This window comes from Zalophus californianus, chromosome X (assembly GCF_009762305.2).
Source record: "Zalophus californianus isolate mZalCal1 chromosome X, mZalCal1.pri.v2, whole genome shotgun sequence".
In the NCBI taxonomy this organism is placed as follows: domain Eukaryota; kingdom Metazoa; phylum Chordata; class Mammalia; order Carnivora; family Otariidae; genus Zalophus; species Zalophus californianus.
Window position 1 is genome coordinate 91,227,876 of NC_045612.1, and position 25,849 is coordinate 91,253,724.

Genomic DNA, 25,849 nt, shown 5'->3' on the forward strand with positions numbered 1-25,849 from the left:
GAACCACGACTTCTGCCATAGGTGACTTCTCAGTCACAGACATGCCCAAACCCTCTTCTAGTCTGAGGGCGGCAGAAGCTCAGGATGCTTTGGTAGCAGGTGGATACCGGGACTGGGGTGTGATGAGGTGGAAGTTTGCTTCAAAGAGTTCACCAGACCTGGAGCCAGGCCTTGCCGGGCCCCGCCAGTCCCACAGTTCCCCTACCCTGAACTGAAGCACTTCACGCAAGTATTTCTTGAAAAGCCACCCTACATTGCTTCTTTCCACTTTTGGAAAGGTGGCTTTCCAAGTCCCCTGAAGCAATACACCTGTTTTACCTGGGCCGTCTCATCTTAAACTCCTGTAATATTGACCAATCACCCCTATGTGTGGCAAAGCCAAGGTCCCCAGACCCACATCCCGGGGCTACAGATAACTCTGCTCTCTGCTTCACTCTTCCTGAGTTCATTGCCCGCATGAGGGCAGGGGTGCGGAGTGGGGGAAAGATGGTTTCTGGAAGGACGATGAGAGGGGCTGGGAATCCCTCCCAAGTATATCCCAAGGTAGTGACAATATTGCTCTGTGGATCAAAGTGGGTCTCAGAACCACCCTGCTTTTTACTTTTTCTCTTTCTGGCTTTAAAAAAAAAAAAAGATTTTTATTTATTATTTCACAGACAGAGGGAACACAAGCAGAGGGAGTAGAGAGGGAGAAGCAGGCTTCCCCAGAGCAGGGAGCCTGATGTGGGGCTCGATCCCAAGACCCTGGGATCATGATCTGAGCCAAAGACAGATGCTTAACGACTGAGCCACCCAGGCGCCCCTCTTGCTGGCTTTTTTTATCTTGCCTTCGCCCCTCACTACTTTTATCTCGCTCTCCTCATCTGTAAAATGGGTTGTTGGAAGGCTTAACCAGAATCATGCATGCAAAGTGCTTAATGCGGTGCCTGGGATCTGGAAAGCACTCAGTGAATGCTTGCTATTATTTGTATTGCTCCATTTGGGGGAGTAAGTGGGGGGCTGGAGGAAGCCATCCCCATGCACCACCACCCCCAGCCCCCCCAGCCCCCCCCCAGCCCACCAGCTCAATAGCGCACGAGGGAGGCTGATGGGGAAATAAAGACTGTGCAGGAGGCCTGGGCCTAACCCCCCGGGAGGCCCCCGCCCCCCCGCCCCCCCGCCGCGCCCCCCCCGCCGCGCCCCCCCCGCCGCCCCCCCCGCCGCCCCCCCCCCCGCCACGTGCAGGCCCCAGGTGCTATCTCCGCCCCCGGCGCCCGCCCTCCCCAGGTCCGGGCGGTGGAGCTGCGGGCGGGGGCGGGGCCCGGGGCGGGCGATATAGCTGCTGGGCGGCGGCGCTAGTGCGCTGGGGCAGCAGCGCGGCGGGCGGGGGCCGAGACCCAGACTGCCGAGCAGCCGGCACCCGGGAGGCCCGGAGCGGGGCGAGCGCCATGAGCCGTAAATGCGACGTGGTCGTGGTGGGGGGCGGCATCTCAGGTCAGTCGCGGCGGCGGCCCTTCTTTCTCCTCCTGCGCCCGGACAGGTGGCCGCCCGGGGGTGGGGGGGGGAGGCGCGCGGGCGGCGGAGGGCCGAGGGTCCTGGGGCGGGGGCTGGCCCCGGAGGCCCCCCGAGACTCTCCGCGCACTGGCGGGGATCTCGCGGGTCCCTAGCGCCGAGCACGGAGCCTCCCTCGCTGGCAGGATTTAGTGCGGTCCTGGACAGAAGCGGGGGGCTGAAAGTCTGGAAAGCGTGGGGCCCGGCTTTGAACTTCTCCCTCCGAAGGCTGCCAGGCCTACGCTTGGGGGAATTTTCGAGGCAAGGAGAAAGGGGGCCGGCAGGTGAGAGATTTCTACTAGGGGGTGACGCCAAGGTCCGTCACTTTTTCCAAGCAAAGGTCAGTCCTTGGCTCCAACGTGACCTGGACGCTCTGCGCCCTCTTTGGAAGCAGGCGTGCACCACAACGTGTTGTAGTTCTTTCTGGTAGCAGGCAAACGACCTGGAACAGCTCCTGGGTCCGAAAGCAGGGGTTGGACCCCGGGGCGATAGATTGTCAAAGACCGGTCCTGAGCCTTCCTCTTTGTATTTCTGTGATTGTCATGGGTCTCCCTGGGGCAGCCGGTCCTTTGGGGCAAATAGCTCTTCTCCCCCCCCCCCCCCCCCCCCCGCATAGAGCAGGATGAACAAGTTGGGTGAACAAGTCCAACAGGGCTGGAATGGAGAAACTTGACTCTCTGGCCTTGCCTATATGGGCAGGGTTGGGGACAGAGACCACCCTCTGAGATACAGAGACACCACGGGGCACAAAGACAGAAGCTAGAGGGAGGGATGGAGGTCAGTGGGGAAACTTACCCTCAGAGGAGGGTGGACCATGTGGGGTGGAGTTAGTGGGATTAAGCAATGCTCCCAGAACAGCCTAACAGACCCCTGGGGATGCTTAGGCCCAAATCCCAGGGACTCCTGGTGCCTGCGAAGTAATTAGGACACCACCCCAAACCATGGATGTGTTGGCCAACACTTGCCATGGCCAGGTCTCAGGAGCAAGGTTAGTCCTTGCTCCCCGGGAGTGGGCAGGATAGAGGGGCCCTGACTCTGCTGTACCTGGTGAGTAAACCAAGGCCTTGGATGTTGGGTGCTGCTCCTGGTTCTGTGCTGCTCCCTCCGCTCCAGCCCTCCTCACCTCTGGGTCAGATCTCACTTCTGTTTGTGGGGCCCTCCTGAGCTCACTCATGCCAGACTATGTGTCGGGTGCTGCAGGGACATAGATGCATAGGCACAGTGGCGTGCTAAGGTGGGTCAAGGCTATATTGATTCTCTTTCCTGTCAGTATTTTTGGCATTTTTCTCCTCTAGGACCTTGGACTTAAAAACATAGCTACCTAGGTGCTTTAGAAAATATTACTCAGTGCTTCTTGATGCTGCCTTGCATAACATCCCATCTTACAGAAACTGAAGGTTCTCTTGCCAGGCCCCCAAAGTCCTGTTTTTGCCCCAAGTCTAATGGATTCAGATTTTTCTATTCCGCCCCCCCCCCCCTTATTTTGCCCTTTCTGATTCATACTGCAGACCTTCAAGATCACTCAAATTAGTCATGTTGGACTCATTCAGGAAGGGTAGACAAGTGTTTGGCTAGCAAGCAGTGGTGAACCTCTGCATTCACCCTCAAACTCTCAAAAGGGGACAGGTGAATAGATCTGCCTTTTCTCAAGAACAGTACGTGGAATAGGCATTGTTCTCAAAACCAAGAGAGCAGGGTTCCAAGGCCTTAACTCAGTTGCTTTATCTGCTGCATGAGGGCAACACCGATTAGTCATAGCTAGATTACAGGGTCATTGCAAGAATGGATCATATTGCTTTTGCCCGGGAAGATTTGTCCATCCAGGAAAGGAGATGAGATACCCAAACAAAGACAATACAGGGTCGAAAGTGGTACATGCCACAAGAGGAATTTGTTCATTAATTCACTATTCATTCATGCAATGACCATTTACTTCCTGTTCCACATCCTATCCCAAAGGGAATAGAAGATGAATTATATAAGGATGTTGCCCTGGGGGCATTCACAAGCTAATGTGGGAGACAGAGTCCTGAACAATAAATACTCATGACCTCTGATAAGATGCTTTAGTGGTGCATGCACAAAGTCCCAGGGAAGGTGATTGGAGAGAATGTCGAACTCTGCCTGAGAAAAACCTGGGCACGCTTCACAGAGGAGGTGACATTTGAAGCAGGTCTTAAAGGATGAATAGGAGTTCAGCAGGAGACTAGATGTAGAAAGCCTTTGGAGATGAGGAACAGCTGATATAAAATCACAAACTTGAAAGAACACGGTAGCACATTTAGGAAACCTTGAGAACTTCAGTGTGGAGAGTTGAGGGGGGGTCGGGGTCGGGTGGGATGAATTGTAGCGAGGCTTACACATCATCCCCAACAGGTTTAGTTCTTTGTGTGGTCGATGAATGAGTACTGAGGATTTTTCATTCACGGAGTGACAGGTGTCAAGTGACAGGAATATGGTGATGGTATTAGCAAGAAGAGGGACGTGAAGGGGAAGAGCAGGTTTGGAAGAAGGATGGAGCACAGAGAGTCGGAGGTCCCGGGAGGACGCCAGGGAGAGATGTCTAGCAGGTGGAAATACAAGGAGGAAGTTGGGCTCACAGATGCGGGTGGCGCTGAAGTTTTAGCTGAAGCCACTGAAGCAAATGAAATAAAGGAAACCAAGAGAGAGAAGCGAGGTCACCCAGGACAGGCTGGGGTGCGGGGGGCAGGGGAGGCGGTGGAAGGGAGGAAGGTGTTTCAGTTATTCTCTGTAGTTTGTGGAGGAAACAGATGCTGAAAGACAGTTAACCTCACACCCTGGCGGAGATATCGTCTCCCAGGACTTCCCTACTGAATCCCCCCCGGATTAGATGCCTCTGTTTTACTCTCCCCTGCCCCCTGGTTCTTCTCCAGGAGTTTGTAATGGTTCACCTTCCCCTCCACTAGGGCTGTGAGCCCTTGGAGCCCAGGGAGGTGACCTTTAACTTTACACCGACAAAGTAGCAATTGATTGGATCCAAAACTCACATCTGCTGACTTCCAAACCCTTTTGCATTTCCCGCCAAATCACACAGAGGGCGGGAGAAGGGGTCAAATTGGAATTTTAGGATTAGTAGGCGACCGCCACAGTGATGTACATTTAGAAGTGCCTGAATCTGACTCTGGTTTTTAAAATGTGTTAATTATTAAACTTGGGACCTTCTGCTAGCTCTCTGATAGTTTTTCAAGCAGTCAGCAAATTTTAATTGCTCCCTTTAGCTGAACGCAGATGTATAGGAGGTGCAGCTGGTTAATATAGAACTTTCTTTTTTGATGTTTGAAAAATTCCAGGGAAGCTGTGGAATAGCTTCTTGAGAAATGTGTGCGGCCTATAAATGCATACCTCCTGAAATCTCTTCTGCCCAAGGAGCAGGTGATCTCTGGAGTTTTGACAGAGTAACAGCATTTCCCACATGGAGCTGGAGGGCAGCATGTTGTTTCTTGTCCTGTGTTTGGGCTGGTGAAACCATGGAAACTATCTTTTGCAATTCTGGAATGGTTCTTGCTCAATCCTCAAAATAAAAGCTAATAAAAAGGAAATTCGAAGCAGAAAGGAGGACGTTTTTGCCAGGCTTGTGAGAAGAGATTCAACCATCTGAGTTTGGTTGGCACTTGGCTGAGCTCCTGCGACCCTCAGAGCCAGCCTGGCAGGTGATCTGTGTGGGCCAGGGGAGGGAGCCTTGCTAGGGGCTGGTGGGCCCGGCCTGGGCAGGAACTGTCACAGATGGCCTGTGAGGGATCATGAATTGAGGGACACAGTAGGCAGATGTGGCCTGTTGTGTTAATGGCAAAACCTCATCTTTGCCTTTGATGAGAAAGGGTGGAGGACATTGCTGGGGTCCTAGAACCCACCTGAACGTTCTGAAAAATAATGGTGATGCAGAAGTGCCTGGAAATCTGTAGATCCCCATCAAAGAGAGGCTACAGAGAGAGAGCCAGGTTTCACACGCGGCAGTGTGAAAACAATAGATACTTTAGTGTCAAATGGGCTCATTAGGGATCCCATTTCCTACCCTTCCCTACTGTGTCACCATAAAAGTTCCATCACCCCCCCCCCCCCGCCCCACGCCCTCATCTTCTACATGAGACTCCTCATGCCTTTATCGGCACGAGGGGGTTGTTGCTAGGATGAGAAAGAATGTACGTGCCAGTCATTACAGCTTCAGCTTATGCCTTTTGGAAAATATATCCTTGTTGAGTCGCTAGGATTTTTCAGTCTGCGGGAGAAGAAGCAGGCATTTCTGTGCAATCACTTCCTCCTCTTCACCCATTAAGGACTTTTCTTGCTGTGCGGCATTTATAAGGTAGCAACAGGATGCGAGGTACAGGGGCCGGTATCAGCAGGGGCCTGCCCGATTCCAGCCCCCTCCTGTCCCACCCGATGGGACAGGGACCTTTACTCCCTCCAGTAAGGGGCCTCCGGAACTCAGGCTCACGTGGGGCTCTGGGACTCACCGTATTCATCATCAGGAGAAACTTCGGCAGCCCCAGATCTGGCTATCAGCAGCACCCCAGCCTGGGTGTTCACATTCTGACCCGGGCCTCATTCCAGCCACCTAACTCCTGTCTTCATTATAATCACAAATGTATGAATAGTACATGCAAATACTATTGAGTCATGGAACAGGATTAATTGCTTATTAATAATAAATAATAGCAGAGTTAGCATTTCGAGTGCCGTCCACACACCGGGCAAGGCGTGAGGAGCTTGACTTTTCCCAGCAGCTCTGTGAGGGTTAAGAAAGCCAAAGCCTTGTACCTTCTGCCTGATTCTAATACCTGGGGCACATCGGTGGGAGGGTCCTGCCTGCTGGGGCCACGTGGGCAGAGCCAGGGGCCTCTGGGGGCATGATTTCTGAATCCTTCTGTATCCTCCAGGTTTCGGGCTCGGCTTGGCCATTATCCGTGGCAGCAATTTCCTTTGCTTCAGGTGGGGTGTTGAGGTCGAGGCCCCCCTGTCCTACAGGGCAGGGCTAGAGCCGAGGGTTAAGAGCGCAGCGTCTACCCTGGTTCCACCACGAATTAGCTGTGCCACCTTGAGAGACATCGGTAACCTTCCCATGTCTTCGTTTTCTCATTCCAGAAGATAGGGATAAGCATGGTATCCACTTTGCAAAGCGGTGGAGAGGATTAAATGAGAAAATGCCTGCAAAGGGCTTGGCATCTGGCAGGAACACAGTAGACACTGGTTGGTATTGTTCTTCAGGCTGACAAATGGCCACTGACCACAGATGGGTCTGCAGTGGCACCATGCCAGCCAACTCCGCTGTCAAACTTCGGGTTGAGGAAATGGTTAGTGGCTGGGCGTGCAGTAACACACACGCACGCGCGTGCGCACACACACACACATATTCCATGGACTTTTATCCCATATTAGGGATGCTGCCTCCCAGCCCTACTTTCTTGGCTTGTATATGATTTACTCACACAGATAGATACAAGAAAGCCAGCAGCAAAATTTGAAGAACAATCTTAAACTCTAATTACTTTGAAGATATATGCGAGAGAGAAAGACGTGAGAAATTCTGACTGCAGTTTCTATTACGAACACTTCTCATGCATTCGGTGCCCGGCAGATGTTGATGTTAAGATCACCCCACTGTTACTCAATTTGGCATCTGTTTCCTTGTTTGATTTCTTCTGCTTCCAGTGAAAATGTCATCGCAGGAGCAGCTAGTTCTGGTCTTTTAACCTTTGCCCATTATCAGAGCAGGCCACTTCCTATGTAACACGAACTTGGAATGTGTTTCAACATCATTTGTTCACACTCCCGTGGCTGCAAAGATGCACACATTGAGAGGATTTTAGTAATGTGGCCGATAATGGATGTCATCAGAATTAGTTTTAAAACACTACAGCTTGTAACTGAAAATCAGCTTGCTTTCGCGATTCCTGCGTTTTTTTTTAAAGATTTTATTTATTTATTTGACAGAGACACAGCGAGAGAGGGAACATAAGCGAGGGGGCGGGTGGGAGAGGGAGAAGCAGACTCCCTGCTGAGCAGAGCCCGATGCGCGGGGCTTGATCGCAGGACCCCGGGATCATGACCTGAGCTGAAGGCAGACGCTTAACTGAGCCACCCAGGTGCCCCTCCTGCATTTTTTTAAAAAATATTTTATTTATTTATTTATTTGAGAGAGAGAGAGAGCATAAGCAGGGAGGAGAGGGAGAGGCAGGTTCCCTGCGAGCAGGGAGCCCAATGCGGGGCTCGATCCCAGGACCCCGGGATCATGACCTGAGCCAAAGGCAGACGCTTAACCAACTGAGCCACCGAGACACCCCCTGTATTTTTGACAGTAAATACACAGGTGGCCCCTCCGGTCACATTTATCCTATGAATGTGATGAGCTCATCTAGTTTTAACTTACTTCTTTAACATTTTGGATCCGAGTTGCACTTCCATGTTCCTTTGACACACTAAAGCCCACAAAATGTTTCAGGCCAACTATTATTTCTCCAGATACCCATAATGACAACTAGTGTGTTATCACCAAATTCGCATATGCTAATACATTTCTTTATTCCTGTCAAGATTCACACTATATATGCATATGTGCTTGACTGATAAATATGGAATTCGAACTTCTACAGTTTGAATAACATTTAAAATTAGTGACTATTGGGGCACCTGGGTAGTTCAGTCGGTTGACTCTTGATTTTGGCTCAGGTCATGATCTCACGGTGGTGAGATCCTGTCCCGTGTTGGACTCTGTGCTCTGTGTGGAGGTTACTTAAGATTCTCTCTCTCCCCGTCTCCCTCTGCCCAACTCCCCACCCCCTTGCTCGTGCTCTCTCTCTCAAAAAAAAAAAAAAAAAGATTACTGACTATTAAATTATTACAGGTGACAAGACCATAGTGTAATGGCAGATGTCAGTCAGCACCTGGGACAAATGAAATGTGTACAGTTGCAGGTGACCCTGTATCGGAACTACCACTAACCAGTTTCATCTTTGGATTTTTATGACTATTTTACCTACAGTCTTACCAGTTTTAATTTCACTAACCTGTTTACTGACATGTTTAAGCATCTGTGAACCCTCATCTGACCATAGGCTGGTCAAAATCTGGGACTTTGTGTGGTTTATGTCCCCATCTCTGGTGTTAAGCAAGGAACCCTGCCCACTGTAGCTCACAGAAATGGAATCACATTGGTAGAATCCCTCCATCAGGATCATGGGTCCTCCCAGGATTTGGACCCAGAGAAAGTACGCTCCACAGCTAGAAACCTATAGAAAAAATGGAGTGAACCTTTCACCTTCTCAAGGAAGCAGGATAACCCAGAAGTTAAACACAAGGACTCTAGGGGCCTAGGGCTTGGGTTCAAATCCTCCCTCTGTCCCTAACTGTGTAGCTTGGGTTATTTACCTACTTCCCCAGACTCCAGATCCTTGTTTATAAAGTAGAGTGAGGGCCCTGGGACCAACTCCTGGAATGGTCAGTCAGTGTTAACTCTGCCTTTTTTACAAGTCAATGAGCAGTATTTTTTTTTTTTTTAAGATTTTATTTATTTGAGAGAGAGAGAATGAGAGATAGCTTGAAAGGGAAGAGGGTCAGAGGGAGAAGCAGACTCCCTGCTGAGCAGAGAGCCCGATGTGGGACTCGATCCTAGGACTCCGGGATCATGACCTGAGCCGAAGGCAGTCGCTTAACCAACTGAGCCACCCAGGCGCCCTAGAAGAGAAAGGTTTTAAAGGTCAGAGGAATAAAACAAATCGTAGAGCTATAGGCTTCAGTTAACAGCTAATATTTCTATTCATAGGAAGGTAGAAAGCCCAGCAAAGCAAGAATAATAGGATGGGGAGATGTGGTTAATAAAGTTAGTAGAAGGAGGCAGTAGAAGGAGACATTGAAAAGCCAAGTGATGGGGCGCCTGCCTGGTTCAGTGGGTAGAGCATGCAACTCTCGATCTCAGGGTTGTGACAAGCTCGAGCCTCGCTTTGGGTGTAGAGATGACTTGAAAATAAAATCTTAAAAAAAAAAAAAAAGCCAAGGGGACCCTGCTTCTCCCTCTGCCTCTGCTGCTGCCCCTGCTTGTGCTCTCTCTGTCTCTGTCAAATAAATAAATAAAAAATCTTAAAAAAAAGAAAAGCCAAGTGAATAGATAGGTTTTCTGTGGTTGGAAAGAGGGAGCCATTGAAAATTTTTGCTTTAAGGATAAGGTGGCCAGGTATGAGCCTGAGAGGTGGAGGAGGGTAACCGAGGAGCCAGAGAAGCCAGGAAATGGGTAGAAATTCTGGAACAGGTTGAGACGTGACCGGCTGCTGATAATGAATTGGGTAATCCCGACTCTCAAGGCTAGTTGCAAGAGAAAGTGGGAGAGGGGAGGCAAGGTTGGAAGAAGGCCTTCAAAGTCACTTTGCTTTCTTTTGTTTTGCTGAGAGCCTACCCAAGAAAGGAAGTATCACAAAAATAGTAATTCATGTTTTCCCTCTGAGGTTTTATAACTGGAATTGAAGGACGTGACTGTATTTAAAATTTTCCTCTTTTTTTTTTGAAATTAAATCAAAGAGTTTTCTGCCCAAGGGCAGTGACCCAGCTTACTCAGTAACAAACACACATCTTGGGCAGTCTCAAACACAAAGTGAATAGTTCATCCTATTTGTTATGTCAAAGTTGTCACTGAAACCTACTGTTTGGTGAAAGGGCAAAATCAGGAAGCACCTTCAGGTAGGAAAGACCTTTCAGATGTTAGCCATGTTAGTGTCCGGGTTTAATGATACCTCAAGTGGTACCTCTAGTTAATTTCCACTTTATGTCAGAAGGTTAAGATCTTGACCTGATGTTCATCATCTCTTCCGTAGGACATTTTTTACTCTGGCCACATCGTCTTCCTCAACATTTATCAGAATTGCACAATGAGGAAAGTGTCCTGCTAGATCCTTAATTTTATTTGCTGTCCTTCCAGCCTGAATCACCATTCCCCTTTTGGATTACCTCTCAAACATTTCCAATGATTCTTTTATGTTGAATTTGTAATCCTGACCCCATGTTTTAGAGTTGGAGCTACTGTTTTTATTCCTGTGATTCCTGCTGTGTTTCTGTCTTTAATTGTGTCTTTATAATTATGTCTTTTTTTTTAAAGATTTTATTTATTTATTTATTTATTTGACAGAGAGAGACGCACCGAGGGAGGGAACACAAGCAGGGGGAGTGGGAGAGGGAGAAGCAGGCTTCCCGCGGAGCAGGGAGCCCGATGCGGGGCTCGATCCCAGGACCCTGGGATCGTGACCTGAGCCGGAGGCAGACGCTTAACGACTGAGCCACCCAGGCGCCCCTATAATTATGTCTTTAATTCCATCTCGCGTCTTTGGGTTATTTTTCAGCTTTCTACATTAAAGCAATGAGCTCTTTAGAAAAGCTTTTGTTATTCAACAGGGCCCCTTTTTCGTATGATTTAGGATAAAGTAAAAAATTAATAAGCAAATAATTTAATAACCAAAATTCCCTCAAAAATTTAAAAAAAATTTTTTTTAAAGGTTTCATTTATTTGAGAGAGAGAGCCCCAGAGTGAGGTGAGGGGGCAGAGGGAGAAGCAGACTCCCCGCTGAGCAGGGAGCACGATGCAGGGCTCCATCCCAGGACCCTGGGATCCTGACCTGAGCCGTAGGCAGGCGCTTAATGGACTGAGCCACCCAGGCGTCCTCTCCCTCAACAGTTTTTAAGAAGAAAGGCTACTGATATAAAGGAAAGATGACATCACAGGGGTGCTTGGGTGGCTCAGTTAGTTGAGCATCTGAATCTTGATTCCGGCTCAGGTCGTGATCCCGGGGTCCTGAGATCGAGCCCCACTCAGCTCGGGGAGTCTGCTTGTCTGCCTCTGCCTCTGCCCCTCCCCCTGCTTGCACATGCACACACACTCTCTCTCAATGTCTCTTAAATAAATAAAGAAATCTTTAAAAAAAAAAAGAAGATTCTATCTCTCCCCCTTCCACTGCTCTCCCCCCCCCAAGCACGCACGCACACTCCCTATCTATCCCTAAGCAAACAAACAAACAAACAAAAAAGGAAATCACACACAAAAAAAGAAAGATGAAATCACATTTTTTTCTTGGTGATTTATAGTTTAAGGAAGTTTTTTGGAGACATGGGAACGTTTTTTAATAACACAAATTGTAGAAATAAGACGTATTTATTATGAACATCTGTAAATTGCAGAAAAGGACAAAAAGAAATTGAAAATCACCCATAACTGATCCCCACCAAAAAACACCTCTGTTACTAATGCCACCTATTTTTTTTTTTTTGCACATCACCTATTGAACCTGTTTATTTGTTTTAAATAAATAATAACATGACTGCTTAATCATCTCTTAAGTGCTCTTTTCTCATAAGATATTGGTACCTTTATATTTCCTCATAGGATTGTATTTATTTAAGCCATGTCCTATTGCTAAAGATTTGTATTTCCAAACTTCTGCTATTTTAAACAATGCTATTATGAACATCCTTATACCTAAACCGTTGTGCATAATTCTGATTATTTCTTTGGGAAATTTCTAGAAATAAGTGTTGGGCATCCTTTGAAGGCCTTTAATTATTATTGCGAAATTGTCATTCCCAAGAGAATTTTTGCCAATTTACTTTAGGGTGGAATTGTAATAATGGGCTTCTTAGTTACCTCAACAGGCAACCAACAATCCCCCCTGCCCCCGGCACAATACAGAGAAAGCCATGGTTCTTTGCCAGTTTGTAGTTGTCATTTAATGAAGTTGTAGGGACTAGAAAGTACAAATGTCTTCAGCTTTGTAAAATTTCTGTAGTGGCAAGTAAATTTTGCCCTCTGCAACTGGTTTTTGCGATGAGTGCTTTATGCCTGCCATTATTATATTTTTTTAATAGTACTTCTAAATTTTTTGGATGCCATTTATCCCGTGCGTCTAGAAGTTTGACATCACTAATTAGATAATTCTGTTGTGCTTCAGTGCAGAAAAGAAAATAGCCCTGTAACAAATCATTTTCTATGATTAATTATTTTTACCCATCTAGATAAGACATGGGTATAGCCTTTGTCCACAGTCTTTTGTTTAACAGAGGATCACGCAGCTGTTTCATGTTTTACGTTTTAATTCCCTGTCTAGTTTGCATTGCAATCTGTGCTAGATTTTAGTTTATTTGGGAGTCCTGTAAGGTACATTTGACTGTTTCAGAATAGCCCTTTCAGGCTACGCCAGTTAGTCAAAATCTAACAGCCCTTGTTAAGCACTGATGATAAGCACAGACAAAGGTGTACGTGCATATGAGCTCCTCAGTTCGTCAAATGTGTTTTCTCATCCTGTTGTTTCTGCAGGGCAGAAAAAGAAGTCAAGTTTGCTCATTCGTTGATGAATTTGTTCATTCAATAAGTGCTTATCGAATGCCCTATTTACCAAGCATTGAGCTGGCGTGGGAATAAACAGATGGGTAATACATGTTTCCATCTTTGAGGGGTACACCAAGCAGAGAGAGACGCATACAGGTGAATGCTCAGAGGGCTGGTGGGTGCTGAAAAAAATACGTGCATCTGATTCATTTGCCAGAGAGGAGAGGAGGATGAGAGCGTCACTTCAGGGCCTCAAAGAACCTGAAGGAACATTTAGTGAGAGGATTTATTGGAGAGTTAATTGACCAGTTCAAATATTTGTCCTTAAAATAGAGCTCTAAGTGGTTGAAATTTAAACCTGCGCTCTAATATACACAGGCCATTGAGATTGCAGTTTCGCTCTTCTTACTGTTGGCCCTAAAATGGCAGTGTGGTGGATGCCATTTGGCTGCCCGAACCCCCTTCGGGGCAGTTACTCCCCCACCTGCTGAGAGTGTTGACCGCCTGCTGGTTCACTGCGGAGTCCCTCTCTGGAAATTGCCCTTGACTGAGGGGAGCCGACTCATCCAAGAGCATGCCCCTTCCTTTGGGGGCACCCTGCAACAGATGTGGGGGTATAGAGGCCTGGCCCCCTTGCCTCACTTCAGGACAGCTCTGACGGGCCCTCTCAGCTCTGGAGCTTCCTGTGGAATTGACTGAGGCCTCTGTCGTGACTGCATCTCAGTTCAATTCCTCCCTCTGACCAGTCCTGCTTCCCTTACTTCTTGACACCCGTTGAACCCTGATGAAGCTCCTAGTGCAGATTTGCCTCAGAGGCTGCTGGCCCTGGACCCTAATCTAGATAGACAAGAGTTGAACAGTGTTTTTGTTCTGCAGATCACAGGGTGTTCTAACCATGAAGTTTGTGTCAGTTGGAGGCAGAGGCCCAGGGAGAGTGCTGAGCCTCATCAGTTCTGGATCTTTTAGGTGCTCTGAATCCCCAGAACAGGGTGGAGGGTGGGGGCTGACCTTTACAAGCCCAAACAAGCTCCAGAGAATCTAATTCTCTTACCACTCTGTGGGCTGATTTAGAGCTGAGATTCACAGCTTCTTATCTGGAATTGCTACAAATAGAGATCTCTTCCTTTATCGGAAACATTTGTGGCAGTGTAGCCAAGGGATGAATTATGGAACAAACAACCATAATCTGTGAAGACTAGACACAGAAGGTCATGGACTGCCCGTCTATCCCAGGCTACCATTTTGGGCCCAGCTCAGATTCTGGGTTCTTGGCAAAATAGTACTGTTGGTGCACACCTCTCTTCTTCCCATAATCCTGCTAGTATTTTATGCAGCTTCCTGCAGGATTTCTCATGGGGAATTGAAGATGCTAAAAGTGATTGTAAACATGGGCAACAGAATCCAAGATGGGCCAGGGAGAAAGTGAGGGAGCTGGTTGGTAGCATTTGAGTGGAGAGGTGAACAGGTTGTCGGTCTTTGGTCAAAGGACATTCATCATAGAGGGGTCTGACAAATGAACTAGAAAGATAGATCGTGATCGTGAAGGAGTGTGTTGTAAAGAGTTTTGACAGGTAACTTTTTGACTGTACTTCTTGGAAATGACCACTGGTAGCATTTAAATGAGTTACAACATTTTGGATTGGCGTGTCCAAAGATACGCTCCTCTGTGCAATTGAATAGATGATTTAAGAGGAGAAAGAGAGAGAGAAAGATACCCTGTTCTTCCCATGCCCCAGCAAGCCAAACCTTACAGAGCTAGACTATTAGTATTACAATGACATTAACACTGAGGATTCTGTTCGCTAATTGGAAAAAAAAAAAAAAAAAGCACACTGTAAGTGTGCTTTTAAGGAAGTATCTGTAAAAGGAAATCGTAGGCTAGTTTCTAATCCTGTGATGCAGCCCCTTATGTTTGCTATCTACCCCAAATCTTGGCTGGTAGCACGCTGATCTCTTTCTATCTGCTGTTAGTCTTTCATTTAGAAAACATGAAGTGAGTGCCTTCTACATGCTAGATGCCAGGAATGAACATCAGGAAAGGGTTCCAGCTTAACACACACACACACACATGAGAGAAATGAGATGGAATTACATTTCCTGTGCCTATTCATTGTTGGTTGCGCATACCAAAAAAAAAAAAAAATCTGCTTTTTAAATAAAGGAAGCCTCTGTGTACCCTTACAGAGCTCACCTTTGGGCCAAGTCAGAATGGATGCTGAGATGACTCTGGTTTTGGTTTCCGGGTACTGTGTCATCAGGCCTACTCGTAGGTGGTATGATCATTTTGGCCTTCTGAGGGGTGAAGTATCATACATGTTTTTTTTTTTTTTTCTTTCATCGGAAATTGGGCTGCATGCAGGAGTGGTCAGAGCCTGAAAGGAAATCACATGGTCCCAGTTGATAAAAGACAGAACATCCAAAATACACTGCCTGTGATCTGCTTTTCTCCTCTTGTTCTTTTCTGATATCGTGGAGAATGTGTCCAAGGGGAAAATGAGTTTTCTGTAGATAAATCGGTCTGCTGGTCCACAATATTGAGCTTCCAGCAGACAGGTCTGAGAAATGGAAAAAAGTACAAAGAGGTTAAGATGACTCTAAGCTTGGGTGGGGGAAGCAAAAACATTTTGTTGCAGAAGAAAAATCATTTGGGACTTGGGCTTGCTTTTTTCCTGGGTTTTAGTTGTCGAACAAAAACTATGAAAAGCTGGTAAAAATGACAAAACATTTTTTTCTCCTCCTGTGTTCTTTTAAAGGTATGTTTCAGGAAACCTGTCTTTTTAAATCTGGTTCCCTTCCCTCTGGATGAATTCCTTTGAAAGGAATTTGTGGGTTTCAAGATTGCCGGAGAATAAGTTTAAAACCAATCTTTAAAATTTAAAAGCATTAGTGAATTTTATGTTTCCAGTGAAGATATATATATATATGTGTGTGTGTGTGTGTGTGTGTGTGTGTGTGTGTGTGTGTGAGCTAACATGTTTGAATCCCTTTTCTTTGAAAACAGGGATTGGAAAAAAATGTGAGCACTTAGAATTTAAACCTGTCTTCAAACCACGCACTCTATCTACAAACTCTTGGCATTAGTTTTTAATATTTTTCAAATACAATGAAGACTTCAGTGATGAAGAAAAGGGACATCTGCAAATAATTTGCAAAGTGAGAGCTTATTCAATCTCGCTGCTAGAATAATTGCAGCTATGGGTGAAGAACAAACAAAAAATACATATGCAAAAATGTAGTAATAATATCTGCCCGATAGTTCTCAAGGACCTCAGTTGCATGTAATTCTAGTACACACGAGAAAGGCAATATTAGGTTTTTCGTTCTCAACAAATCCATCCTTCCTATAAGGTGATAATGTGCAATATATCGATCTGTGTAATTTTACATTAAGTGGAAGGTCAGAAAGAGATGAGGAACAGAAACACAGGTTGAGAGCTTATATTTCTCTCACACTGTTACTTGTCTGGTTGGATATTTTTTGCTACATCTTTGGCATCTGAGCTTTGTGGTACAGAGCGGTATGGGGTATTTGGCCCCTGTAAACGCTTACTCAACTATTAGTATTTCCTGAAGTAGTTCCCTCAATCTAAGGAAAGATTTTCCAGCTTCTCGTGCTATGTATTAACTGGACATTTGAAGACATCACTTCTTTTCTTTTTTTTTTTTTATTTGAGAGAGAGCGAGAGAACAAGCACAAGCAGGGGAAACAGCAGAGGGAGAGGGAGAAGCCCGATGCGGGGCTCCATCCCAGGACCCTGGGATCATGACCTGAGCTAAAGGCAGATGCTTCCCCGACTGAGCCACCCAGGCGCCCCGACGTCACCTCTTTTCATGCCCTCCATTCTAAGGTCCTGCTTCCCTCCCACCTGTCTGGCTTCTCCTTCAGTATCCTTGGCCCGCTCCTACTTGCTTCGCCTCCAGTGTTCCCTGTTTTGGGAAACAGAACCACCTTCAGACTAGTTTTTAAGCCAAGCCCCTTGCCATTTATACCAGACACTGTGGGATCCCCCGTCGCCCCTCAGCACCCATTCCCGTATGCAGGGACCTAGAGCTTCTGACCGCCTTAAGTCTTTGCTTGGGGCCTTTCTCTGGCCACTGGAGCCCCCCCCTACCCCCCGACCTTGGCTCCAACCCAGGATGGACCAGCAGTACGCTGGGGTTAATGTCCCCTGGAGCAACCATCTGCTCCTAGGACTGACATGCTAAATAACCTGGATTCTTCACCTGTCAGTTGGAATCACTGAGGCACGTTCTACATGGTCACCCAGAGCCCCCCCTCCAGTGGAATGGAGCCCCAGTTGCCCACAGTGGCAACCTGCTCCATACTACGCCCCTTATTGCCTGCCTTCCCTCCCTTGTCTCACCTCCCCGCAGCCTACGAGGGCTTCTTGAGATCGCTTCCCAAATAAGTGGCACCCAACTCCCCTGTTTCAGGGTCTACCTTTGGATACTAGATACTAGCTATTATTAGGAGTAATAATCCTAAAGCCCTGCTAGTTCCAGTTTTAAAATGTAGCTCAGACCAGTGCACCTGACCCGTCTCCGTGCCCCGTCCTGATCTGGGGCTCCTCACGTGGACCACTGTTGTTCCCAGAGTCTGCTCATTTGCATCTTGCCATTCGGTCCAGTCCTCTCTGCTCCGTGTTTTTTTTTTTTTTTTCTTTTTTATCGTGATAAAATCTAGACAACATAAAATGCACCAGTTGAACCATTCTTAAGGGTACAGTTCAGCCGCATGAAGGACATCCACACTGTCACGCAACCATCACCACCATCTATCCCCAGAATTTTGTCATCATCCTAAGCTGACGTCCTATCCCCATTAAACATGGCTTCCCCATTCCTTGCTCTCCTCAGCCCCTGGCAACCCCCATTCTGCTTTCTGACCCCCACGAATTTGACTACTTGGGGAACTTCCTATAAACGGAATCATACAGTATTTGTCCTTTTATGTCTGGCTTCTTTCACTTAGCATAATATCTTCTGGGTGTAGCTGCCCAATTCGTTCTTACACTAAAGGAAGAATAACTTGGTTTTAATGAGGAAAAAATTCAACTTTTGATATTTTTAAGCCACAAAAAATGTTTAATGCCAGAAGCAAAGCAAATGAAGTTGTTCCAATACAAAGCTAATTATCTGTTGGCCTTCCCCCGATCCTAACCCTCCTGAGGTGATCCCTATTAATAGCCTGGCTTGTATTCTTCCAGACTGTTCTCCCGGTAGGGCAATCTTAATAAAATACAAGTCTTAAGAGGTTACTCCTCTGCTTCACACCCTTCAGTGGCTTCCATCAACCCCAGGATTAAGTCCAGAATGATGACTGTGGCCCAGACACACTGGAGGCCTGACCCCTCCCTACCTCAGTAACGTCATTGGCCACCAGTGTCTTGGCTCTGCAGCCACACCGGCCCACGGTCACGTCCTCGAATAATCTGCCTCAGGCTCTAGCCTTTGTACTTGCTCTTCTCCACATGGAATCTCTTTCCAGCTCTTCTCCCTACCACCTGCCACTTTGGTGACTCCTGACCATCTTTCAGAGCTGACTTTCAAACTCGGTTTTGGGGGCGCCTGGGTGGCTCAGTCGTTGAACTTCTGCCGTTGGCTCAGGTCATGATCCCAGGGTCCTGGGATCGAGCCTCGCATCGGGCTCCCTGCTCAGTGGGGAGTCTGCTTCTCTCTCCGCCCCTCCCCCACCCCACTCTTACTCTGTCTCAAATATATAAAATCTTTTAAAAAAACTCATTTTTTTTTTAGATCTCCATATCTGACAGCCTTGTGCAAACTACACTGTGCTCCCCAGTTCTACTCTCCCCTGGCATCTTACGAACTACACAAACAACTTTGGTTTTAAATTGCATTTGTACCTTTCTGTGGTGGCCCCCTCTTGGGAATTACTTTAATATAGTTTTTCTGATGGGTGCCTAGTCAACCCATCATAAAAGTATTAAACCACCTAGTTGTAGGAAATTATCTCTTTCATGAACAGAGTGTCCTCACTTGCCCTGAGTTTTCTTGTCCCGTTATCGACATCCGGGTTCTCAGCACTTATCTGATGGCGAATCTTCCATGTTTCAGACCACAGTTCCTTATCTGTGCTGCCCAAATGCCCAGAACTCTGACCATTGAAACTGTTTTCTGGAGCTTTCAGCAAAAACCTGACCAGAACCGATGTGTCATGTTTGCTGTTAGTCATATGTTTGACTGCAGGCATAATCAGATGATTTCAAGGCGGTTGTCCCAGCTCTCACTAGGGCTGTCCCATAATAAATGCCTCTGTACTGGGTTGTCTCTCTAAAATCTGAAAATAATTGAAGTTCTGAAATGCATTTGGTTACAAGGGTTTCGGATCAGGGAAGCATTTTATTTTTATTTTTTTTTAAAGATTGTATTTATTTATTTATTTCACAGAGAGAGAGAGAGAGAGCACGAGAGCAGGAACACAAGCAGGGGGAGAGGGAGAGGGAGAAGCAGGCTCTCCGCTGAGCAGGGAGCCCGATGTGGGGCTCGATCCCAGGACCCTGGGATCATGGCCTGAGCCGAAGGCAGACACTTAACACCTGAGCCACCCAGGTGCCCCAAGGGAAGCCTTTTAAAATAGAAAGTAGAAGGGTGTCATACATTGAAAAATAAAATGCTGGAAATGAGACGGTCATATGCTGTTATGTTCATCGAGAAGTTTTTCTTTGCTGGTTGGCGGTTTGTTGGTAATGCATGTGGCTCATTGTTCTCAGAAAAGATCTGACTATTCTCACCGAACTTTCAGCAAAAAGTTAATACGTGGGAGTGCCAATAAAGGTTCTCAATTTTAAGCTTTTGATACTTGTATGGCACGTTTCCATGGCGTCTGCTTTTCTGTCCCTCTGAGTAGGGCCTTGTAAACTGAACCCCAGGGGCGCCTGGGTGGCTCAGTCGGTGAAGTGTCTGCTGTCAGCTCGGGTCATGATCTCAGGGTCCTGGAGTCGAGCCCTGCATCGGGCTCCCTGCTCGGTGGGGAGTCTGCTTCTCCCTTTCCCTCTGCCTCCTTCCTTCCTCATGCGCGTGCTGTCTCTCTCTTTCTCTCAAATAAATAAATAAAATCTTAAAAAAAAATAAACTGAACCTCGGGAAAATCTCTCCCTCTTTAAGATGGGCCACAGCTATTATGGCAGTTTAGGGAAAAATCATTATTTGTGAACACAAGCCAACAAGATCTAAATTCTAAAGCCATCTCTCTGTGTTGGCTGAACATAACCACAGAAATTTTCTTTTAATGACTTGACCAATTACCATTTCAGACCTTTCTACTGGGGCAAGATATGAATATTAGTTGAGAAGGGAAGAAAGTAATGTGTACGGTGGCTTGGGTTTCCCTAGAAGCTGACCCTGAGACAGAATGTGAGTGCAAGTCCTTTATTTGGGAAGTGATCCCTGCAAACCCCAGTAGAAGTCGGGAAAGAGTGATTTTTAAGCCTGTTTCCCCTGTCGGTGACCAGAGCTCTATCCTGCTGGGAACCTTGGAGAGACCGTTGTAGGGTACTCTTCAGGTATCTCCACTGAGGTGTGAGGCAGCTGGGGCACTTAATGGGCTAGGGGGCGCCTGTAGCCAGAAACATGCCTGGGACCGAGTCAGTCAGTGGTTCAAGTAGGAGCTGATGAGGAGGGTATGCCGGTGGGGCATCCATAACACCTTCTGCAACATCTTTCGTTAAAACCGACTCTGGGAATCAAACTGAGGGTTTCAGAGGGGAGGGGGGTGGGGGGATGGGTGAGCCCACCGATGGGTATTAAAGAGGGCACGTATTGCGTGGAGCACTGGGTGTTATATGCAAACAGTGAATCATGGAACACTACAGCAAAAAATAAAATAAAATCTCCTCTATTTCATTAAAAAAATAAAACCTCAAAATATCTTTAAAAAAGTAACGATAATAATCATGATAAACCTTATTGAGTTCCGAAGTTTCATCTTAAATTTTTTTGTTAACCTTTTAATTTGAATCCCAGAAGAGGTAACATATGGTGTTATGTCCGTTTCAGAGGGACGATAGAAGGATTCCCATACATCACCCAGTGCTCGTCAGAACAAGTGCCCTCCTTAATCCCCATCCCCTGTGTCACCCATCCCTCCACTCACCTCCCCTCTGGTGACCATCAGTGTGTTCTCTATAATTAGGAGTCTGTTTCTTGGTTTCTCTCTCTCTCTCTCTCTCTCTCTCTCTTTCCCTTTGTTTTCTTTCTTAAATTTCACATATGAGTGAAATCATATGGTCTTTGTCTTTCTCTGACTGACTTCGCTTCATATTATACTCTCTAGCTCCATCCATGTCGTTGCAAATGACAAGATTTCATGGCTGAATAATATTCCATTGTGTGTGTGTGTGTGTGTGTGTGTGTGTGTGTGTGTGTGTGTGTATACACCACATCTTCTTTATCCATTCATCTATCAATAGATACTTGGGCTGCTTCCATAATTTGGCCTCTGTAAATGCTGCTGCAGTAAACATGGGGGTGCATGTATCCCTTTGAATTAGTGTTTTTGTATTTTGGGGGTAGATACCCAGTGGTGCAATTACTGGATCATAGGGTAGTTCTATTTTTAACTTTCTGAGGAACCTCTATACTGTTTTCCAGAGTGGCGGCACCAGTTTGCATTCTAACCAACAGTGCAAGAGGGTTTCCCCTTTCTCCGCATCCTTGCAAACACTTGTTGTTTCTTGTGTTTTTTATTTTAGTCATTCTGACAGGTGTGAGGTGATATCTCATTGTGGTTTTGATTTGCATTTCCCTGATGGGAAGTTGTGATGAACATCTTTTCATGTGTCTGTTGGCCATTCGGATGTCTTCTTTGGAAAAATGTCTGCTCATGAGAAGACTCAAATGTCTTCTGCCCATGTTTTAGTTGGATTATTTGGTTTTTGGGTGATGAATTGTATCAGTTCTTTATCGATTTGGGATACCAGCCGTTTATCAGATATGTCCTTTGCAAATATCTTCTCCCACTCAGTAGGTTGTCTTTTAGTGTTGTTGAGTATTTCCTTCACTGTGCAGAAGCTTATGTTGATGTAGTCCTGATAGTTTATTTTTCTTTTGTTTCCCTTGCCTCAGGAGACATAATTAGAAAAATGTTGCTACATCCCATGTCAGAAGTTACTGCCTGTATTCTTTTCTAGGATTTTTATGAATTCGAGTCTCACATTTAGTTCTTTAATCGAGTTTATTTTTGTGTGTGGTGCAGGAAAGTGGCCCAGTTTCATTCTTTTTACATGTTGTCCAGTTTTCCCAACACCATTTGTTTATTTGTTGAAGAGACTGTCTTCTCCCCATTGTATATTCTTTCTTCTTTTGTCGAAGATTAATTGACCATATAATTGTGGGTTTGCTTCTGGGCTCTCTATCCTGTTCCATTGATCAATCTCTGTATCTATTTTTGTGCCATACCGTTTGATTACTACAGCTTTGTAGTATAACTTGAAATCTGGAATTGTGATACCTCCAGCTTTGTTTTTATTTTCCAGGGGTGTTTTGGCTATTTGGGGTCTTTTGTGGTTCCATACACATTTCAGGATTATTTGTTCTAGTTCTGTGAAAAATGCTTTTGGTATTTTGATAGGGATTGCATTAAATGTGTAGATTGCTTTGGGTAGTATGGACATTTTAACAATATTTGTTCTTCCAATCCATGAGCATGGGATATCTTTCCATTTGTTTGCCTCATCTTCAGTTGCTTTCATCAGTGTTTTATAGCTTTCACAGTACAGGTCCTTCACCTCTTTGGTTAAGTTTATTTTTAGATATTTTATTATTTTTGGTGCAGTTGTAAATGGGATTGCTTTCTTAATTTCTTAATTTCTGTTGCTTCATTATTAGTGTATCTTAAATTTTTTAGTCACAGCTTTATTGAGATATACTATACATGTATACACACACACATATAAAATTCACATACCATACAATTCATTCATTTAAATTATACAATTTAATGGTTTTTAACATATTCACAGGGTTGTATAATCATGAACCCAATGCAACTTTTGAACATTTTTGTCTCCCTGAAAGAAAACTCTACACCCATTATAGTCATTCGCTATTTCCCAACACCATACCGCCACCCCTGAAAGCCTCCTGCCCCATCCCCTGACAGCATATACTTTCTGTCTCTAGGTATTTACCTGTTCTGGACATTTCATATAAATGGAATCATACCATACATGACCTTTTGTGTCTGGCTTTTTTTCTTTTTTTTTTTTTTTAAGATTTTTTTAAATCTATTTATTTGACAGAGAGAGACACAGCAAGAGAGGGAACATAAGCAGGGGGCATGGGAGAGGGAGAAGCAGACTTCCAGCTGAGCAGGGAGCCCGATGCGGGGCGGGGCTCGATCCCAGGGTCCTGGGATCATGACCTGAGCCGAAGGCAGACGCTTAACGACTGAGCCACCCAGGCGCCCTGGCTTTTTTTCAATCAGCATAATGTTTTCTTTCCTTTTTTAAATATCTTATTTTATCTAAATTCAATTAATTAGCATATGGTGTATCATTAATTTCAGATGTAGAGTTCAGTTATTCATCAGTGGCATATCACACCCAGTGCTCATTCCATCAAGTGCCCTTCTTAATGCCCATCACCCAATTACCCCATCCCCCACCCCCTCCCCTCCAGCAACCCTCAGTTTGTTTCCTAAGTTAAGAGTCTCTCATGGTTTGTCTCCCTCTCTGATGACTTCCCATTCAGTTTTCCCTCCCTTCTCCTATTGACCTCTGCAGTATTCCTTATCTTCCACATATGAGTGAAGCCATATGATAATTAATTGTCTTTCTCTGATTGACATATTTCACTTAGCATAACACCCTCTAGTTCCATCCATGTCATTGCAAATGGTAAGATTTCATCCTTTGTTGATGGCTGAGTAATATTCCATTGTGTGTGTGTGTGTGTGTGTGTGTGTGTGTGTGTATCTCACATCTTTATCCTTTCATCTCAATCAGCATAATGTTTTCAAATTTCATCCATGTTGTAGCTGTTTGTCAGTATTTCATTGCTTTTTATGGCAAAATAATATTCCATTGTATGGATAGAAAACATTTTGTTTATCTGTTCATTAGTTGATGGGCATTTGGGTTGTTTCTACTTTGGGGCTATTATGAATTCTGCTACTATGAACATTTGTGTACAGATTTTCATGTGGATGTATGTTTTCATTTCTCTTGGGTATATGGCTAGGAGTGGAACTGATTGGGTCATATGGTAACTCTATGTTTAACCTTTTGAGAATCACCTTAAAATTTTAAAACGTGATCTTTCGTGATTTTTTTCCTGGATACCACATAGCGTGGGTACTCCTAGAGAATAGTTATATTGTATTGCCTTCTGGAAAGATGAGTAGTTGACTGTATTAATCAAGGACACCAGAAGGAGACAGGAAGGGCCTCTAGTTATAGTAGAAGGATGGGGCAGACGTGCCTGACCAGCTGAGCTGCGTGTTTTTCCCACATGGTTTTCCCAGATGGTTGGGCCTGGAACAGATTCTTTGGGCAAAATGCCCCAACATTCACATGAAAACTTATACCAAAGAAAATACTTAATGTGTGTATTTAGGTATATACTTATGTATATAAAATATGTATATTTACTTGAATATATATGTGTGTGCATTTAGGTATTCCATTTAATGTATAGTAAGTATTTTCCTTTCTGCAGCTTTCCTATGAATTTTGGGGCATTTTAGGTGGTCCGTGATCCTGGAGTTACAGATCGGGATGCCAAATTCAGTCCCTTAATTGGTGAACAATAATTACATTGTATTCATCAATTTAGAAAGCCCAGTATAAATAATGTTACTAAGTTCCAAATTTCACAGGGCAATCTAATAAAGATATATTGGTGGTGTTGAAAGAAAAAGCAGTTGGGTGCCTGGGTGGCTCAGTTGGTTAAGCGACTGCCTTCGGCTCAGGTCATGATCCTGGAGTCCCGGGATCGAGTCCCACATCAGGCTCCCTGCTCAGTGGGGAGTCTGCTTCTCCCTCTGACCCTCTTCCCTCTCGTGCTCTCTAGCTCTCATTCTCTCTCTCTCTCAAATAAATAAATAAAAAAAATCTTTAAAAAAAGAAAGAAAGAAAAAGCAATTAAGAGAAACAGCTCCCAAGTTTTGAAAAATAATATACATCCTTCTCGTCCTTTCCCAATCTGATCATTAGGTTGTAATTGAAGTAAATTTAATAAAGTATCATGTAGTTGATTTTATTTTTATTTGGTTTGATATACAGTTAACCATTGCAAAAGCACTTCTATCTATGTGCCTGCATAGAATTTTTTTTTCTGAAATCCGGAGGGTTAGTGGCAATATGAAGGAAGATAGACTGTGATTTATAGAGAGTTTATGCAATTATGTGACTCTGCTTTATTTTAGGTTTCTAAAAAGTATAAATTTATACCAAAAGTTGATCATTTATATAGCAAATCCTGGTTAAAAACACTACTCACATGAGCTCATGACTAATTAAGTTATTTTTTACACTAATTCTGGATGAATTATCTTTATAATTTCATTTTTAAGTCCTACCACCCAAAACAACCACTCTTGGGGCACCTGGGTGGGTCACTCAGTTGAGCATCGGACTCTTGATTTCAGCTCAGGTCTTGATCTCAGGGTCATGAGTTCGAGCCCCACAATGGGCCTGTGGAGCCCACTTAAAACAAAAAACAAAACAAAACAACCAGTCTTAGTATTTGGGTATATTTTCTTCCAGCCTTTTTTGTGCATTTGTTTTCTCTGAGTGTGTGTGTGTGTGTGTGTGCATGCATGCACACCTGTGCCACACATTTATATTGGTAGTCATATTACAGACACAATTTTATATCTTTCATCTGATATTAAAACATAAGCATTTTTCACAATATTGCAGTCTTTCTGAACATAATTTAATTAATATCAAATAGGTGTGCCATAGCTTACTTAACCAATACCAGATTATTGGACATTATGTATTATGTGTGTGCTATTATAGATGACATGGCACTAAA

The 25,849-nt window shown here is 45.2% G+C and overlaps 1 protein-coding gene across 3 annotated transcripts in view; it reads left to right on the forward strand.

Annotated features, from left to right (window-relative positions):
* The first annotated feature begins 1,308 nt into the window (after positions 1-1,308).
* Positions 1,309-25,849, forward strand: part of MAOB (monoamine oxidase B) — a 114,583-nt gene continuing 90,042 nt past the window's right edge. The window contains exon 1 of one of the 3 annotated variants that reach the window (XM_027608612.2): positions 1,309-1,473. In XM_027608612.2, the coding sequence (XP_027464413.1) occupies positions 1,428-1,473 (46 nt within the window). In that variant the 5' untranslated portion in view covers positions 1,309-1,427. The remainder of the gene's footprint in view (positions 1,474-25,849) is intronic. The other 2 variants (XM_027608613.2, XM_027608614.2) reach the window with 2 other exon arrangements.